Genomic DNA, 21,095 nt, shown 5'->3' on the forward strand with positions numbered 1-21,095 from the left:
CGAGCGACCACTACGGTCGCAGGTTCGAATCCTGCCTTGGGCATGGATGTGTGTGATGTCCTTAGGTTAGTTAAGTTTAATTATTTCTAGGCGACTGATGACCTCAGAAATTAAGTCACATTGTGCTGAGAGCCATTTGAACCATTGTTTTTGAACAGATACCATTGGTGATCTTCCAGCTCTCGAAGAGCGACTAATGAGTAGCGAGCAGGGGCGCTGCAAATGTATTGTGTGGACAGTAAGTTGGAAATTTCTGTCTCACGGGGAGCGTGCCAGAGATAAGTCCCTGCAGTCGCACTAGCCTCTGTGTCCTTGCCGGCCGTTGTGACTGAGCGGTTCTAGACACTTCAATCCGGAACCGCGCTGTTGCTGTGGTCGCAGGTTCGAATCCTGCCTCGGGCATGGATGTGTGTGATGTCCTAGGTTAGTTATGTTTAAGTAGTTCTAAGTCTAGCGGACTGATGACCTCAGATGGAAAGTCCGATAGTGCTCAGAGCCATTATCTCTGTATCCTCGATGGCTCAGTGTTCGGTCAGCGGGCTGCACGCCTTCTGTGATAGAAAAAAACTGAGTAAAGGAATCAGCGATCAATTTGAACGCATGACTTGTCCGCCCAGACCAGAGCCAACGAACAATACCGAACAAAATGGAAAAAACAGAAGAAAAAAAAGATAGAGCATCTGCCATGTAAGCAGGAGATCCCGGGTTCGGGTCCCGATTGGGGCACACATTTTCAACTGTCCCCGTTGATATTTACCGACACCTGTAAGCAGTTAATTGTCTGATTGTCATTGTAATTTCATTTTTCGAGAGCAGCAAGATCACCAGTGGCATCGGTCAATCAACGTGCAAAAGAACAGATACCATCTTCATATCTGTCAATCAATGTCAAGCTGAATAGCAGTTTGCCAGAGCAGAGGTGGACTAAGGCTTTACTGACTTCCTTAATTTGTGAAGCTCTTTTCCTTGAATAAATCATGCATTTTTTTAAAAAACTGTAATCATTTGTCTGTGCATATGCATCACATTTAACGATATCCGTCCCATTCGGTTAATTCCTTAGTTTTTTTCCATAGATTGTAATAATAGTACTGTCGTCAGAAGAGTGAAGTAACTGAAAGCGCTGAAGCTGAGCTGCTGGATAAGGGCAACACCCTTGCTGAAAAGGTTGTGTCAGGGTGCAAAATTTATATAGGCACTGTAGAAGAAGCGTTAAAGGGGAAAGAAAATCAACTCCTTGCTAAAATAGATTCAGGTTTAAAGGAAGCTTACGAGGTTACGAGGCAGTGTTGCTAAAACTACTAACATTCGAAAACAACATTCGACAGAAAACAAAGTGATGCTTTTAGAGAAGTTAGATACTTTCACAGGATACCCACAACACGTGGCTAGCGCGTTTAAGGAAAACAGCGAAGATTGCAGAATGCAGCAACAATTGCCGGCAGATGTAACTGTCGAGCAAGCGTAGTTGCTATGTGCTACGCCACAAGCGAACATAAACATGTCTGTCGCTGATAGTGCGGCGTATTTGTCAACATGACTTGCAGATGAGGGATTACTTGGACATCGACAATTTTGGGTATTTACCTCTGAAGGGGAAAGAACACACCCCACGGTGTGCTTTACCTCGCACCTGGGCCGAAGCCCAGAAAATTTGATTTGTTGATGGGTACACACAGGGTGACTTTCTGCTATGGGTTACGGACATGGCGGAATGTTGCCACTACTGTGAACAGTTTGAGACAGCCTTTCTGGATAAATATTGGTCTGAGGCTGTACAAGAGGCAGGCATGAAATATTAAACCAAGCTCCATTCAATAGCAAACATGGAAGCTTAAGGGGCTACTTTGAAAAATATTTGAATAAAACCAGATATCGGACAATCTCGGCATTTCAAGTAGACGTGCCGAAAATTTTAAAGAGCCGTTTTCTTGTCCACATTATGGAAGACTCATTGCCAAATACTTTCAATCTGTACTTGGCTCAATAGATTTGATATACGAAGAAAGACCAGTACGACTCAAGCCTGTTAATACGCAGATTTACGAACCAAGAAGTGAACAACGGATTCGTAGTACAACACGATCGATGGCAACCTTACCCCACACAGACCTATGGTAACGATAACGGTGATAACAACGGCAATGGAGAAAGTCGTTAATTCAATGGCGGATGTAAAAGAAATGGGCAAAAATTTAGCAAAAATAACTACAACGGGCAAATAGCGTATGGCAAACCTGTACAATATGTATAGACACAAGCTACCGGCAATAATCAGCCGATCGCTTCGCAAACGCAAAACAATACCAGACAGCCGAATAACCTACAGACAGCGGGTTTCGACCAGCAAAAGTAACGCCCAAAAGCAAAGAGAATTTCAGTCGAGAGCTTCACAGGATACTAATTGGCGTAATCAGATACCAACTGTGCATGTAATGGAATTAACGCCTAAACCCTCAGACCGATGTCACCGCGACGCCGGAAAACGTGAAACGGTCACTGTAGGCCCCCCTTCTGTGACCTTCGAGGAGAGTGGGGGCATGAACTTGATCGACACTTGCTTTATCAGATACGGTCAAGGTAGGTTTACCCTCTACGTTGTATATGTGTATATTAATATTGGATTTAGCATGCTGGCTAATCACATTATAGAATTTATGTTGTTAGTTGGTAAGGAAAGTTTTTGTTTGTGTGTTTTTCCTTATATGTCAGACGTGTAAACAATGAGTGAAAGTAACAAGGAAGAATTCTACTTTTATGTGTCGAGAGTCGACGATACTCGAAATACAACGCTTCATCTTGCACGTAGCCCAGTTGTAAACAAATAACTGAACCTGTGAAACGCATGGTAGCGCGCAATGCAATACACAACTCGCCGCGACGTACGTGTTATCAGAGCAACGCAGCGCATGTTCATTGGGGAGCGGGGTAGTCAAGAAACCGCAAGCACGTACGCACCAGACAGACAGCTGGGAGTGTTGGAGCATCCAAAACAAACAAACTCTATGAGCTACAGCCAGCACTGGCAATTGTAAAGCCTATTGCATAAACAGGGACATAGAAAACCAATAGAAAGTCTATACTACGACTATCTACATAATACACACATACAAAGATAAGCTAAGGGATTATATACACGGAAAGAGAACTAAACTACGAGATATTTTATAGAGTTACGCCACTATATACATTATATCTATGTATGTACAATACTTACAAATTTAAGTACTAAAAGTACACACACTAATTTTACAGTATTTGATGGACCAGAAAAGTCTTGCTGCAGGTAAACAAGCGAGTACAGTATTAGTGACAAAGTGAATAAGAGGTCACACGACGCCTATAATACACTTTATCTTTCAGCTTTATAAAGTGAGTAGAGATGCACACATGGCATTAACCCTCCCATTACCAACCTTTTTCACACCTCTATTTTACCAAGCGGGGTATTTGGACTACCCCAAAAGAGTTTTGTGTTTTATTGTAATATTTCTTCTCGGATTTCGTTATTTCCATTGAATGGCTTAATTTAGTACTGGAAAACAGCTTTTCAGGTTATTGGAAGTATTTAATCATATCACAGATACAAAGCACAAAACATTTTTATATCTTTCACTAAATTCAGTACTCAACGAACAGAAAATTAATAATGTATGTGCCTCAACAGTCACTGCAGTAAAATAACACAAGACTTTTTTCAACTTTTCAGTCAAGTATATTTTTGCACTGCATGCACTTCACTGTAAGAGTTCTGTGTATATTACAAACAGGCTTCTTGCACGTTACACAACAGAATCTTGTTTTCCGATCTTTGTTTCTCTTGCAATTTTGACATCCTTGTGGCTTTGGTAACTTGGAACGCTGGGTCTGGATCACTGATGTAGGAATTGCAATACCATAAACTTTCAGTGCATCTTGTACATTTTTATGAAGACCGTTGATACTTTTGGCTCTTTCTTTCTTGTTGCCTTTGCTGAGTCCAAATTCCAGTTCAGTCATGAAGACTTTACGTCGGCTTCGATTATTCTTCTGCCATTCAGGAAATCTTTGAGTGTACAGAATATATGCATTCAGTGCTGCAATATCTATCATTTCCATGAAGATTCTTAGTGGCCACCGCCTCGTTCCTGTGACACAACTGTATTCTCTTGTCATTTCGTCCCCATTATCTACAGCACCTTTGGTTTTGTTGTAGTGCAGTATGATTTCGGGTTTGTGTTCACTTTCTTCACCACTCACTTGTCTCTCATTATGTTGAGTAGAGAGTAGTATTACTGCCTTTCTCTTCTTTGGAACATAGGAAACTAGGGTCAAGTCATTTGTGAAACCAAACATTGATGAGTGAACTTATTTCTTTCTGTTTGCCAAGAATTCCTTTGGAATCTCTTTCTTATTGGAACGCAAGATACCAAACAATGTCGTGTTTCGTTTTAGTAGTTCAGCAGCCAATGGAAAACGGGTGAAAAAATTATATTGTTACACCATGACCGTTATTCAGAAATGGTTCCATAAGATCCAAAACAACTCTCTGTCCTTGATTCAATTCCCTAGTATTGTCCACCATTCTTGTGTAAATTTGGATCCGTAATAAGTAAGATGTCTTGACATCAGCACAAATTCAAATTTTAATGCCAGGCTTGCTCTTCATATAAACCCTAAAGGGCAGTTTCCTCGGTACGTTGCTAATCGTTCATCAATGGTCACATATTCATAAGGAGAGAAGTTCTTGCACACGTTACAATGAAATTTGTCCAACACTACCCTGATGGCTTGTAGCTTCAATTCTCTGTGCTCTTGTGTCTCTGTTGTCAAATCGCAAGAATTTCATTATATACCAAAATCAGTTTCTTGACATGGCAGGAGAAAAGAATGGTTGCCGAAAGGCAACATTACCTCCCCACAGATCGGAAGCACTTATGCGATGTCCATGAGTTCGACCAGCTCCTATTAGAATTGCTAATACAACGTACACTTCACTTGCATTTATATCTCTCCATGTCGTTTTGTTCGAAGAATGAGCTGCATTCCTTAAATAAATTACTGGTTTGACTTCCCTGTTCGTTTATTCTACAATGATGCTCACGATTTCCAGTGAAATAAATAATAAAAATGACTCTGTTATTGTTTTCATTGTTTTTCCATCATTCACTGGGCCAGGTGTTACGTTCAAAATGTTGCGACGTCGATGCCGGCCACCTTTCGGAGGTTCACTAGAAAATTGTAGTCCACTTCTAGAAACAAACAAATCTCCAGTGTCTTGTTCTTCTTCTTCATCTTCATCTTCTTCTTCTACTTGTTCACGTGAATGTGCAGTGTCTTCTGATATTTCATCATCAGATTCATTTGATGCTATGATATGGTCTTTGTCAAGAGGTCCCATATATACATCCAGTTCATTATCAATGTCTCATTCATTTTCATCGTCACTGACATCAGAATTGTATAGAATTTCCATTATCTCTTCGCTATAAAGTCCTTTGGGCATCCTTAGTTGCAGATGAAATACTGACTCGTGTAATGTCAGCTCAAAAGTGAACGTCAAATTCAACTCAACAACAGTAACCAGCAAAAATAACAAACATTGGATCTATGGAAAAACTCAACAGAGAAGAAGAATAACAGATACACTTACCAAAATCTACTTTTTCTACAAATAAGAAAAAAGACGTTTCATACCAAGCAGAGTAGTCTCACAATCCCACCAACAAATGACTTGAATAACAATGATGAAGCCAAAAAAATTAGACAGTGGTGAGTGTGAATTCAACGTCAATCACTTTAGTACAAAGTCATGAGTCCACAGGCATGTGGCCCTTCAGATAACATTATTATAGGGAAAAAAATCAACCTCGGGTAGTCAGAATACCCCACTTGGTAATGCGAGGGTTAAGAAAGTTTTGTGATTGCACGACTGCACAACGAAGTGAATGAATGCAGGGCTGGACATATGAAAGAGGAATAGTAGCCATCGAGCCACTATACACTTATCTACGAAGATTTAGTTTTCAGCTAGTGCTTAGTTTTTCTTCCAGGGAACGAGGCATCGACACGTCCTACAGTGAAGAAAGATAAATGCTGGGGAGGATGGAATTGTATCTGAATTTCTGAAACGTTTAGGGCCTAATTAAAGAAAGGAACTAATAAGAATTGCTCAAAGTATTTGGGTTACCGAAGAAATCACAGAAAATTAGAAGTGTACCTTAATAAACCCATCACATAAAATAGAGGACATACATGATGTGAATAATTACAGAGCAATTTTTCTACTCCCTGTCACATATAATATATTATCAGCCTGCATTCTTGAAAGAGCACAAAAACTGCTAGAACCCAAAATCTCAGATTTCCAAGTTGGTTTCAGGCCAAACAGATCGAGGGCAGAGCAAATTTTAATCCTAAAATCAATCACAAGAATAATGAAGATGCGAGGCAAACCTATAGTACATGTCTTTATCGACTTTAAAATGGCCTATAACTCAATCCATAGACTCGAACTATTTATGATTCTTGAAGAAAAAGGATTGGATTAGAAAATACAAAAAATCATTCAGCTGATATTAACAAATACATCCAAAGTGAAATTTATGAGAAAACTTTCAAAACCATTCGAGATAAAAATTGGGATTAGACAAGGTGATGAGTTACCGGCTTTGGTGTTCAATGTAGTTCTAGATACACTACTAGAATGCGCAGAGAAAGTCGGCCTGCAGTAATATTTGAAAAGAGTGTTTACAAAATCAAATTTAGAAATTTTCAAATTACAAACCAAATATTGAGAAATTAACAGAGTATCACACTTTAAATGTCTAGGAGAAATTATCTCTGAAAAATATGCACAACAAGAAAGAATATAAAAGCTTGTAAAGGTTTAAAATTAGTGCAAAACCTCAGTAATAACAAATGCTTATCTTTAAATGCCAAAATTAAACACTACAAAACAGTAATTAAACCATCAAAGTTTTATGCCATGGGAACCTTGGTACTAAACAGGGAAACTGATATATAAAATCTAAAGAAAGAGGAAAGAAAAATAATTACGAAAATTTTGGTGCCAAGATGGACCGAGAATAGATATAGACTACAGAAAACGTCGAAAATTGAAGAATATTCTATCATAGAGACAAATATGAGGAAAAGACGGCTCAAATTCTATGGCCACATAATGAGGCTTCCCAAACACAGACTAACAAACGGAATAGTAAAATACGTAGGTTCCCTCGCTAATGGAGGAGAATGGATCCAAAATGTTAAAAAAGATTTTGAATTAGCCAAAATCACCAAAGAAGAAATAGATGTAAGGATCAATTTTAGAATAAAAGTACAAAAATCGGAGAATAAGCCAGAGACAAAAGCCAAAGAACCGGAAAAAATGGTGCGAAGAAAGAAGAGCAAAATTTTCACAAACAATGAAAAACTGCTGGGTAAATAAAAAGAACAAGAAGAACGGAAAATGAACCATCTTTGCTTAGCGTCTTCCACTCTGGGAACTTTGTAATTAATAATAATAAGAAGAAGAAGAAAAAGAAAGGACCGCACCGCAAGATGAATATAGTTATAAGTTAATATGTATGAACGAGATAGTGTGAGAGTATGTGAAGAAGAAAACAGTTGCAGTAGGTCACATATCATGATGCTGAACTCAAGTTGGGCACTACAAAATAATGAAGGAGCCGTCAAGGGGTCGTCGACTACGCTTGAAAGCGTCAAACACCTGATTTCCACTGAAATTTTTATGCATGTTTGTTACTTATGTAAACACTGTTTTACACTCACTGTACGTAACATATCATATTGATGATACAACTCTGCATACCTCAGCATATGAAATGGTTATCCTTTATACAACGAACATCACAAGCGAATATTGAGCTACACTTTTAAACACTGAATAAGTATTTAATACGATTGGTATCGTCAGATTTGAGTTGTGCTTATAAACAACAAACTATTTTGTTCTTGCGATCACAATTAAGTCTAGTAACGAGACATAAATGCACATAAATGCCACTCCGTGGAATTTCCTCAATCGTGTAGTGTGTAGATCCTTCCTGGAGAACGCTAGAGAGGCGAGGCCATGCATACTATCTATTGTAGCGACTATGGTTTACTACTTCTTTGGAGTTAATAAATATGCTCCAACAAGAAGACATTGTAAATTGAAACGAGATGTATGTCAATTTATGCCACAAAAGAAAAAAGAATCGATTATTGTACGAATGTTACAGGAAGAATGTATAACCAAACGAGAGTAAAACGTGAACTCTTATAACTGTAATCAAACAGTGTAAAGAAATTGTTATTTAATAAAATGTACTAAAACAAAACGACGAGCAACAAAAAGGGAAGAGAATCTGTTACATACGATAATGTATATAGGAAACGGTAATGACATGTTAGCAAATGAATAGGATCAGTGCATTTTATAATTGTATTCGTTTTTTTTTTTTTTTTTTGTTATGTGTATAGTATGTGGAAAGGACACTGCAGAAACCTTATGCAATGCAACTGTACGAAAGACGCTCAAAGAACAAAGTGGAAAAACAAACGAAACCTGGCTGCAAAGTATTAAGTGGGCTTTTGATATACATGGGTGTGCGCGTGATAAACTAAAGATGGCTATACTTTGTATAACACGAATTTTCTGTGCTCGTCAACGTCGTGAAAAATAAAATAATTTTCGTGATCGACAACGCCGTAAAAGCCGCAAGAAACTTACCTTGTCGACGGATGTCCCCATTGAATAAGTGAGAGCAAGGTGAAATAAATTCCTCGGGCGGCTGTTATGTGAATGAGTTGTCACCGTATCGAAGATTTCACAAAGGATCACGCCACTGAACACAAGCTTCGCAAACTTGTGCAGTGGAAGCTACTGTAAACGGACGACACGGACCCTCTGGCTTTGTACTAAGCAATGTCAAATACCAAAGGGTCACTTCTAGTTTTACTTGAGCCAGAATTGCATATTTAATGTGAGTATCGGATTTTTAATAGAGCTCATAGCATACTTCTAGACAAGCACCAGAAATCTGAATTTATTTGATATTCTGCAGACATACGACAGTTAATCTTCAAAAAATGGTTCTAATGGCTCTGAGATCTATGGGACTTAACATCTGAAGTCATCAGTCCCCTAGAACTTAGAACTACTTAAACCTAACTAACCTAAGGACATCACACCCATCAATGCCCGAGGCAGGATTCAAACCTGCGACCGTAGCGGTCGCGCGGTTCTAAAACTGAAGCGCCTAGAACCGCTCGGCCACAATGACCGGCAGTTAATCTTCAATGAGTGTCATTCAGTTTATGTGTGGAGGACAAACACAAAGGGTGGAGTTAGATACTCTTACATGTAATGTGGAAATCATACGTACACCACATTTACAAACAACTTCACGTAACAGAATAACCAGCCTACTGACATAAAAACGTCAGTAAGCGGTAAAAATAAATGCTACACAGCTAATGCCCACCTATCACAATCCAAAAAGATCAGCCACAGTAATGTTAATCATAAGATACACCATCCTTTCCACTTGAACAAATTATTTTTCAAGGTTATAATCTACACCTAAAATTTACGATAAAGATGGTAAAGATTTTGCCTACTTGTGGTTTCCAATAAACCAGCTATTCCAGCTCTAATCATAAATTCCGAACTATATCCTATGACACTTTTCTTCCCCTGGACTACTCTTTTGACTAAACGTATCAGTTTTTTACAGGCCATGCTTCGTCTCGTGTCGGCCGTTTTGACCTAAAACTGATTTGAATTTGACCGATTGTTTATGAAATCTGTACGCTCGGGCTATGAGATCGGCTACATTGTGATCATGCACGTAGTGATGTACTCATTCGAAAAGATTGGCCATCTTCGGACGATGGCGGTCGTCGGCGGAATCCACCGATCTCGGTGACACTGTGAACGCAACGTAAGTAGCGTAGCGATCTGGCAAATATTTTCTGTCAAAATTTTATTTTCTTGGATATTCCGAGAAGATAATATGTAATCTTTTTTCCCAGTTATACCTGTTACTCGTTTACTTCCACTCTGGTAGTCAGAATGTATGAATTTCGCTAGTAATAATAACAACGCTTCTCATTCTCACACCCAATCAACCACATAAACAAACAGCGAATGGTGTTCACCTGTTTGGGTTTAATCGGCTCAACGCGTATAGACCCGTCCTCTTTTGTCAGCGTGAAAGTTTTTATTTCTTGATGCGACGGGAATTTCCCTGGCAGGGACATCATGTACACTACGCACGCATTCAAATGTCACCTTACGATTCGTTCAGAAATCATTAGCTATGAGTTTAAAAATCATTGAATAATCGAAAGACAAACGTGCACTGGATGCTAGGCACTTTGTGAAACAAGTCTTTTTTCAAGAATATGAATTTGGTGCCCTCTGAAATTGCCGCCGAGTGCAGATAACCAGGTTTGCCCCACACTAGATGCGGGCCTGGCATTTGGTGTTCTCACTTCTGTTACCTGTATTTCACGCCAAGCCTTGCATATACCATAAATTTGGACGAAATCGGTGATGAGGATTAGACGCGTGGAGAAATGTGGCAGATTTCTTGTTGCGTGCTCTTGAGTCCTTTGAAAGTTGTTGTGTTGTTTATTTGCAGGTTCGTTCGCTAATCTTCCCAGTGTCTCTCCAACTCCATGTCGACGTAATGTGCCTGAAACTCTCTATAGTAATTAGAATGGTTAGAAAGTTCCTTCACACAGCACAATATCTGACACAGCTATTTCCCTAATAAAATATGATATTACAGTCGGCCCACTTGTCAGTAGCAGAGAAGCATCAAGTTCAGGAGCCCACCTGTTGCTGTTTGAAAGCTAATTTTATATGAACTGCAGTGCCTGTGTTAGTACGAAGTATGATGCATGCATGTTCGAATGAACAGGAATGTGGTGACTAGCTGTTATGAAACACAGGAAATGTATTCGCAATTGTGAATATGAGCAAGGTCTAGCTGTGGAATGGAATGACGATCCTAAAAATTTCTGCTGGACTGGGACCTGAACCGAATTACCTGCTTGACACATGTGATGGCCTTAATCATTTCGGCAAACAACACATGCTTCACAGCTAGACCTAAACCTCGAAATGTCGTCGTCCGTGTTTCATGAATCTGGACTGTAATTTCCGTACAGGGCCACATTTATCTCCCGATACCAGGCTAGTGGGTTTCTATTAAACGTCACTCTTGTACGGGAGTTGCAGTAAGTGTACCAGTGCCAATTAATGACACATGGACGAACAAATATGGATGTTTGGGTCTGACAATGAAGCATGCATGGAGAGCCAAAAATGGACAGTCTGCCTTTGGCTCTGGAGCAGTCTGTACGTCTTGTTTGCGTCCCTGCTATTATAGCGCTCGCGCAATGTTGGTGTGGCTTACAGTCTTCTCCGTTCAACTTACTTTCTTCGATGCACCATGAAATTTTTACAGTGAAAGTCGTAATTGAAGTTCAATTTTACGACCGAGTGTGCCCGACCAAATGCGTTGGACATTGGACAATTTTTATGTGATGACGTTCGCTTCGATTATTATGAGTCAGTATAGAGTGTGAGTAGGGTGGGCTATGTGAAACTTGTGGATGACGCTTCTTGTGAAAGAATCCCCATTAAGATGAGTCACCTTCAGACATTCAGACGGATGTAACCAGTTCTGAACAGAGTGCGCTAGATGTGCATAGACCTTATGAAACATATCCTATCTGAATATAAGCAGATGCCATGACATCGTAAATTACGACAGTCAGCTAAAGACATGTTTGAGTGCATACAAGAGGGACATCCCAGGTCAGAATGCATACAAAGTCACATCACGCAACTGCTGCCAGAGGGAGGGGAGGGGGAGGGAAATAGAAGATATCACCCCATCTTGCTCATGGGGTCCCTTCAGTCTGTATCATCTAATCATAAACTATTGGCAGAAGGATCATCTCCAATGCACTATGGGCAGCCTCCATTATGGCAGCAGTGTACCAAGGATAGACAGTTTACACTGTCGAACACTCCCCAGCACTGGTCTTGTAACACAATATGGGAATGGTCCCAGACGAGAGACTGGCTGCTGCAGACTTGGTGGTGAAGACCAATGGTTTTGTTGCGATGGCAAGAGCCACCAGTCGTTGTTGGATATACATGCTCATGTCAGAAAACAATGGGCTCCAAAGCGACAGAAGAAATGCTGACTGTCTCTATCTGATACCTGCTGGGTGATGCTGACAGTGGCGACCACTCCCAGCAGGAAAATGTGATCTCCTGGCAGCAGACTTGCAGGAAACATCACAGCACCATACTTTCGTTCGATGGACAGTAGGTGGATTCGATCCCTGCCCTCCAATATAGATGTGCTGCAACCTTCAGCTGCCCTGGAACTTCTGCAGGATGATCAAGCCAAACTGAGAGGGGTGAAGATGTCAAGGATGTGGCGTCTGCTGCTGTAGCTAAAGTGGTTGCAGTTGCATACATCATTACAGTTAAAAGCCATTGTATTCTGGAGGGGAACCGTTGTCAACAATGGGGTTTTCTTCTGGTCTCCACGGCCCACGCCTCCCAATGAGTGCCCGTGATACCAGGCCTACTAGATGTGCACAATTAACCTCAATACCATCACTTCAAGGGTCAAGGTTCGCATGTTTCGTGACATGTTGTTGGCGGCAGATATCGACTTAGGGCTCTTACAGGATGTGCACCTCGACTAATTCCCAACTGTTTATGGATACAACATTTCCAGGCGCCATGCACAGACATGGCAGTGGTGTTGCCGTTCTCATCAAAGAACGCATAAGAATGTCCACAGCAGACTGCTGCAGCCTATGATCATGTTCCAGTGGATGACTTATTTCAACATCTATGTGGTGTCCATGATGCTCCATCAGGCTACAGTCCTCCCAGTGATGAAGATGATAACGCATAGTCTGAAGGCGATCTTTGGTTACTTTACCAGTTAGGAAATGATCATCAGTGTGCCAAATGGTATGCTCACTCTCCGTACCACAGATGGCGGTCTTGGAATGAGCAAAATGTGGGTTAGAGCAGCTGCTTTGTATACTGCCATAACGCTGAGGATGTGGCGAGCTGCCAGTACAGCTTCGTGGGAACTCAGAAGAACTGACCTCCACCAATTGCAGTAGCGCATATTTCCTGACTGTTTCGCCTTTGGGAGATTTTCCTTGAACTTCATTACACCAAAGCCAAATTGTTGAGTAAGTCGCTGGAGTGCAGGGGCCCTGCAACATTTACTGCCAGATCATGTGAGGCCATTCCCAGAATCCGATCGAAAGCTCTCTTCTTTAAGTTACTTTACTTGGCTGGTGGTCTGGAGTTCAGGGCACTACACTCTCGTCAATTTGGATGCAATAGCAGCCTGGTATTTATTGGTTAGGCTTAAATATATTAATCACCAGACTCCATTTCATACATGCGGCAGACTCTCTACAGTGCCAACTACCTGATATAAATGAACATCTGGATTAAGGATCTCCCATCTGAGCGTGGACGAGACTGATGTTGGCCACCATTGAGTGCACAAATCATTGACTCTGACCTCCTTTCTTCTCCTTGATATGATGTTTTATCCAAGTACTAAGATTCATGCAGTGATGTGGCTGATAGGTTTGACTATGCCGGATCATTACTGAGATAGTGGGAAACACTTTTTCGATTGCTCGGCCTTCCTATTGAAGCTGTTCACTCGTCTCCGGCGCCATATGCGCTGCCACCGGTATTGTGCTAATTATCTGGGTAGTTTCTTCTCGGATCCTCCCCGCAGTTGAGTAGTGCTGGGTGTGAGATTAACCTTCCGTGCGTGTCAGTTTTACAGAGCAGATTAAGTGACAGAAACGTACAGACACGTTTCTCGTGAAGATGAGCCCAGTCCCAATGGCAGGTTAGAAGGATATGTAGACCTGTCGCTAGCAGCCGCGGATGTACTGTCTAATGCTAGTTCTGCCCGAAGGGTGCTCTTCACTTTGTAATTACGATTTAATTTCATTTCTGCTATTTAGACACTTGATTTACTCCTACGAGGGCACATTGTACGAATAAAGATTGTTTGTAGACCCTACCTTGCAAAAAAGTGTGCTGTTCAGGAACAAAAAGGGGAAGGCACCGTGAACAGGCCTTGGATTTCGATCCCTGCCTGTCCTCTCTCTTCCAGCCAGAAGCTGACCGCTCTACTCCATTAGGGAAGCTAAAGAGGAAAAAAGAATGATTAAGGATACCACTCTCGACAAGCGGAAAAACTTGGTTCGAGTCCCCATCCTGCACAAATTTTGAATGTCGTCATTCCATTCTATAGTTGAAGGTAGCCCATATTCGCAACAGCGAATACGTCTGTTGTATTCCAAGCGGCTGTAGTCACCACAGTACCTGTTCTTTCAGATATGGTAGTGAAGTGTTCACTGATTGCCGAAAGGTGACCACTCGCGACAAGCGGGAAATCGGGTTAGAGTCTCTGTCTGGCACTAATTTTCAATGTCGTCATTCCCTTCTACAGTTGGAGGTTGTTCTTATTCGCAAATGCGAATATGTTTGTTGTAGTGTATGTTGCACTATGATGCCAACTTTCATCATCTCCTTTCTCTCAGTTTCAAATTTCAACACGCATTGATAACCTTGCTAACATACTAATATGCTAAAGTAACTTTCGTCACACTCATTGACTTGAGCCGTATTTGACGTGGTACCCTGAGGAGAGAAAAGAGGAAGAGAAAAGAGTAAAAGAGATGCAAAAATGTTAGGAAAATAAAGGAAAGGTGCAAGATAAGGAAAAGAATATTAAAAAGTCTTATCTACAACTGGCTGATAAGAATAGGATGGGGTAACAAATAGAGCAAGCATTTGTGAAAGGAATCATTCCGGCATTCGCCACAACAGGAAATTTAAGTGTGACTGAAATTCTCTCTCTCTTCTATATACCGGTATCTAATCCCCTATACGCATCATAATCGTCCTGTAGCTAGTAATTTGTACTTGCGAATTTGAGAAAAAAGTTATTCAATAAGGTTCTGTTAATTCGATAGGTTCAACGATGCAAAACCCAGGTGAAAAACATAAAAAATTGTAAAATGCAGACTTCGACATATACTTGCTTCATGACGTCCTGTTTTAGATCGTGTCCATAGCCACAACAACGGGAAAGATGTGTCGTTACTTGAACTAGTACAGCATCCCACAGAGCTATGTATAATTTTTCATTAAACGACCTACCAAACGAGGAAAGAGCTCCTCTTCCAGTACTTGAGGACCCAAGGGATGTCAACCAGTCACCGATTCATCCTCTACCTTGCAGCTACATGCAGATACTGTGCGGAAGGGTATGGCTTCAGCACGCCGCTCTCCAGGCCATTTTGTCCCATTTACAGTCATTGGGGCCACGTCTTCCCAGTAGCTCCTCAGCTGGCATCACGAGGTTGTGTGCAACTCATTCTAGTCCTCCCATCAAGAAAAAATCGTTGGCACTGCCAGTTAATCGAATCCAGGTTCTCCGCATCTACACCCACCACTAAGTTACAGAGGCGGGTGACATGACCTATAGCCAACATAATTATGAATACAGATCTTCCATACAGCTAGATTATCCATTATACATGTCTGCACCTGGGACGAAGCTTTTAACATACATGTTATGTAGTTACGACGTTCACGTGGCAGTTTAATTATGAAGGTCACATCCGTCTAAAGAAGGGTTGCTGAAGTGATCCAAAAATCAACTGTCCAAAGTCTTGTATATTATGGTGCTCAGAGAATACTAATAGCAACTTCAGAATTTTCGCAGCTGATGTGGTTATCTATAACGAATCACTGTTTGTAAAATTCTGCACAAATATTCATTCAGATCTCGAAAAGATCCCGAAGTGCTGCAGCGAGTGTCAACTTATTGTAAATATTCAAAAAAGTAAAATGCACACTTAAAAACCTATGGAGTCCTATGAGTAAAATGTCAATGAGTCAGAGCTGACATCGGTCACCTCAAACAAATGCTTGGGATTACGAATTCGTAAGAATACTGCTCATGTGTGTGGGATCCGTACCAAACATGACCAGTAAGGGATACTGAACCTATACGAAAAGGGCAGGACAGATGGTCACATGTTTGTTTGACTTATGGAATAGCATCGTGAAAATGTGAAAACTGAACTGCCAAACAGCTGAAGATAGACACAAACAATCCCATCAAAGCCTACTTGCGAAGTTTCAAGAACTAATATTAAGCGATGTGTCTAGGAATATACTACAGCCCTCTACATAGGAATCATAGGAATCACAATGACAAGGTTAGACTAATTAGAGTGTGCACAGAGGCCTCACAACAATCGTTCTTCCCCCACTCCATACGAGAATGTAATGGGAAGAAACATAAATGACTGGTACAGTAGCAAGTACTCTCTGTCATGCAATTCATAGTGGTTTCTAGAGAATGGAAAGGGATGTAGTGTGAGAAATCAGTTTATTAATGAAATAAAAAAATTACAACTTTTGAGAACAAGTTAAGCTCTTGTCAAATTGACAAACGTCAGTCTTTATTCAGGCATTGCAAGATAATTCGCTGACAGAACAGAACAGAAGTAAGGATGGTCGCATATACGTATTTGTCAGTCAGGACCAAGTTCATCACATGAGACGGGTCGCTGATCAAATTGTTGGAACACAGCAGATACTTACGACCCATCTTTCTTCTACAAATTTATTTGATCGAACATACAATTACAGGCCCTATGGTCAATGAAACTATTAGAGAGGTTTTACAGTAGTTGTGATGCTGAGTTTAATGGTATCTGGATGCATGAAGCCATTAGAGGCGGAGAGCCGAGCCCATGTTTTGTCGGACGGCCACACCTGTGGCATATGGCAGTCAATGGTCGCAGTTCTGAGAATACGACAAGTTGCAGGTATAGAGAGGGGGAAGGTAGATCCAGGCCGGCATCTTCGTAGAATGGGATACGTTGCAGAGGACTCAGTCTTAGGCTTGGCACGGTCACTGGCCATGGAGAGCTCGGAATAGGACCACAACAGGTTGTCCCTGAGGCCACAGGCCAATCTATCTACGACTACTTTCACCGAGTTGTCAGGGAGTGGCTACTCTACCTGTGGAGGGGAGATGCATTTCCCCTCTTCGGTAGGGGTAGTTTTCTGGGAAGCTTCCTGTAAGATCGGTATCAGCTAGGCCAATGAAAACATTTCGCCGGAACGTACGAAATTGAGTGACAATGCAGGAGACCGCAGACAGCGTTGCCGGGAAAGTTGTGAACTTTTTAGGCCACACAGATGCATGAGCCGCGCTGTATCACATATCAGCAACAGTGTTTTGACAGACTTGGATGTAATGTGAGGCAGCTGGGGTGATTCGACTGCAATTGCGGAGGAGATTAGTCGATTCGGTCTTGGAGAAGAGATTTGGTTTCGGACTCAAGAGCCTGGGACGAAGGTGGATCGCGAACGAGAGGAGGAGGCAGAGGTTCCCCGTTCGGCCCGATGAGAAGGCGCACGGGGCATCACATCTCGACACTTCCGCATGTGCGTGGTGAGCATTTTCCACCACCAGCACAAGGGACCGTTACAGCGAATTTCTCTTAGTTCATCGCGCTCTCGTAACAGCGGCAGTCGCTGCCCAGTTTAAGCGCATTGCGGTTTTTTCTTTCACTATCATTGGTATTTAATCACAGTTATATCGCTTTATCCATTTTTTTCAAGATCATTATTAGACTCAAGTTACCACCCTTTGTTCATCGTTGTCAACTATCAGAGCACTTCACCTTATGAGGATTAGGAACAATATAATGAGCGCGTTGTATTGACCTGTGTCCTTTATTTAATGTCTTTTAGAAATAAATGTATGGTGATATTGAATCCTATCTGTTATTCAAGTAGACAAGAACTCTTGAAAACCTTCATTAAAATTAGTTATCTAAATGCGGAATAATAGAAATAGTCATGGAATAAAAATAGAGTTTTTCACCTAGAGTTTCGCTGCACAAGGCCTTGTCAGTTTCAGTTAAAATCATTTGCGCATAATTTTCACTGTAGTTTCACTGAAGGGGTGGTTCTGTATGGTAGAAATATTGACAGGCAGAAGTTCAGTAGAGTCACCAACATACCTTCCAGCACAGAGAAACATTTTTTACACTGGACTCGAACTGGGAAGAATCAGAACTCAAAATCTCCTCCATTGTTAGAGTTCCCATTGTTTGTTTTCCCAAATTACTTAATGCGAGCCGGCCGCGGTGGTCTCAGGGTTCTAGGCGCGCAGTCCGGAACCGTGCGAGTGCTCCTGTCGCAGGTTCGAATCCTGCCTCGGGCATGGATGTGTGTGATGTCCTTAGGTTAGTTAGGTTTAAGTAGTTCTAAGTTCTAGGGGACTGATGACCACAGCTGTTAAGTCCCATAGTGCTCAGAGCCATTTGAACCATTTGAACTTAATGCGAATATTGGGCTCATTGTTTCAGAAGGCCATAACCGACTTTTTCTCACATTCCAGTCCAAGCTGACCTTTTTCCGAATCTCTAGTTACCTAATTGTCAAAGTTAAGTATTCCTCCAGCGCCCCCCCCCCCCCCCCCCAACCACACGCGCGTCTTCTTTCCACATAGAGGATGCTCCACCGAACAATTCGAGGTACGGAACCTGGGGTCGGAGAAGCCAGCTTAAGAAGATACGGAAGTAAACTTGTCTACCGCTTTGTCTAGTATTACTGTTTTCCAGCTTATTTACAACTAACATGCGTACAAGTTTACTCGAACTGTGCTTTTTATTCACATGTACATTCTTTTATTTCTTGCAAGGAAACAAAGAGAATAAGCCATATCTTCTACCTGGCCGTCTGAATGGCCACCTGTGCTTGAAGTTCGTGTTAAGAGTTCTACCTGAGTTGTTGGAGAACGTACCCTTGGCAGTTCGTGAGAGAAAGGGAACAGAATACGACGGAGCACCGCCTCACTTCACTGTCATGTCCGCAACCGTAAAGGGACACGTACAGCACAAAAGCGCACAGGCCGACCTCGTCTGTTGACTGACAGAGACCGCCAACAGTTGAAGAGGGTTGCAGTGTGTAGTAGGCAGACATCTATCCAGACCATGACACAGGAATCCCAAACTGCATCAGGATCCACTACAAGTACTATGACAGTTAGGTGGGAGGTGAGAAAACTTTGATTTCATTCTCGTGCGGCTACTCATAAGCCACACATCACAGCTGTAAATGCTAAACGACGCTTCGCTTGGTGTAAGGATCATAAACATAGGACGACTGAACAGTGAGAAAACGTTGTGTGGAGTGTCGAATCACGGTACACAATGTGGCGATCCGATGGCAGCGTGTGGATATGGCGAATGCCCAGTGAAAGTTATTTCGCAGCACGTGTAGTGCCAACAGTAAAATTCGTAGGCTGTGGTGTTATGGTGTGGTCGTGTTTTTCATGGAGGGGGCTTGCACCCCTTGCTGTTTTGCGTGGTACTATCACAGTACAGGCCTACATTGATGTTTTAAGTACATTCTTGTTTCCCACTGTTGAAAAGCATTTCGGGGATGGCGATTGCAAAACACGATCGAGCACCTATTCATAATGCACAGCCTGTGGCCGAGTGGTTACACGACGATAACATCCCTGTAATGGAGTCCTGTCCTGAATCCTATAGAATATCTTTGGGATGCTTTGGAACGCTGACTTCGTGCCAGGCCTCACCGACTGACACCATATCTCTCCTCAGCGCAGCGCTCCGTGAAGAATGGGCTGCCATTCCCCAAGAAACCTGCCAGCACCTAATTGAACATATGCCTGCGAGAATGGAAGCTATCATCAAGGAAGCTAAGGGTTGCCAACACCATATTGAATTCAAGCATTACCGATGGAGGCCGCCACGAACTTGTAAGTCATTTTCAGCCAGGTGTCCGTATACTTTTGATCCCCCCAGCCCCAAGGAGGCATTGGGGGGGGGGGGGTTGAGTTGTTCAGGAAGGAGACCAGACAGGGAGGTCATCGGTCTCGTCGGATTAGGAAAGGACGGGGAAGGAAGTCGGCTGTGCTCTTTCATAGGAACCATCCCAGCACTTGCCTGGAGCGATTTAAAGAAATCACAGAAAACCTAAATCAGGATGGCTGGACGCAGGATTGAACCCTCGTCCTCCCGAATGCGAGCCCAGTACTTTTGATCACATAGTGTATGTGGATCTGGTGAGAAATTTCGCCTAAAACTATGCAGCCCACATAACATAAATGTCATGCGTTTCTTTATTCAAGTCAGTTTCCAGCCGCATTATGCAGGGCTAATGAAGACGCTCCTGCAGTTTTTTCGATGGAAAGTGTTTGATCACTCACATTACAGCCCTTAATTGGATACCTCCGTTGTTCATCTCTGTTCACATGAACCGCTGGCTACGAAGACAACGTTTTGGCACAAACAACGAAAGGCAGACCAGCGTAGAGTTTTGGCGGAAAGCATAGGCGGCTTCTTTCTGTGCCGAGAGTACTGGAGAGTTTGTACAACGCCACGACAAATGTCTATGTCGGAGTGGCGACTATTTAGACAGGTAGCTGGAATGTATGGCTAACTTGTGAATAAAAAAGTTTTGATTTTCACTGTGGTTTTCATTTCCCGACGGATCGGACCTTAGTTTCCGAGCGGCCCTCGTAATAATACCTTCACTCATAGAGCACATGCCAGGTTACTTCTACCCACATTAAGGAGATTTAAACATCTCAGCTGGTTTTCGCCTGACTTTCACCATCAGCACAGTATGGCGCCAGCCTTCGTCAACCAGCTACTGTAGGCGTTCGATTCTAGATTCCGCGGGAACGTCTTAGTACATTAGGTTTCTTTCTTTAGAGGGCATGGTTGGAGATGCAATCATTTGTTATGAAGAGTTCTTGTGAGTATGTTTCCTCTGTTACAAGCTTCTGGGGATCTCTATGATATCATTCGTATGGTTTGACTGTGGACACAGGTATTCTTGAGTGGTGTGTGCTGTATTTCTCTATAGAAATGTAGCTTGAAAGACGGCATGCATTAGCTCGAGCATCTTTCACGGTCATGTACCCGCACGCCGCGTGTAAGTAACTTGTCAAGACAAAAACGAG

General features: G+C 42.0%; 1 protein-coding gene across 1 annotated transcript in view; it reads right to left on the minus strand.

Annotated features, from left to right (window-relative positions):
- The window catches only part of LOC126267606 (myogenesis-regulating glycosidase-like), a 185,753-nt gene extending 167,561 nt beyond the window's left edge, over positions 1-18,192 (minus strand). Inside the window, exon 1 of the mRNA XM_049972906.1 lies at positions 18,121-18,192. Coding sequence (XP_049828863.1) covers positions 18,121-18,192 — 72 coding nt within the window. The remainder of the gene's footprint in view (positions 1-18,120) is intronic.
- Positions 18,193-21,095: the final 2,903 nt, after the last annotated feature.

The sequence above is a fragment of the Schistocerca gregaria genome, chromosome 4 (genome assembly GCF_023897955.1).
Source record: "Schistocerca gregaria isolate iqSchGreg1 chromosome 4, iqSchGreg1.2, whole genome shotgun sequence".
Lineage (NCBI taxonomy): Eukaryota > Metazoa > Arthropoda > Insecta > Orthoptera > Acrididae > Schistocerca > Schistocerca gregaria.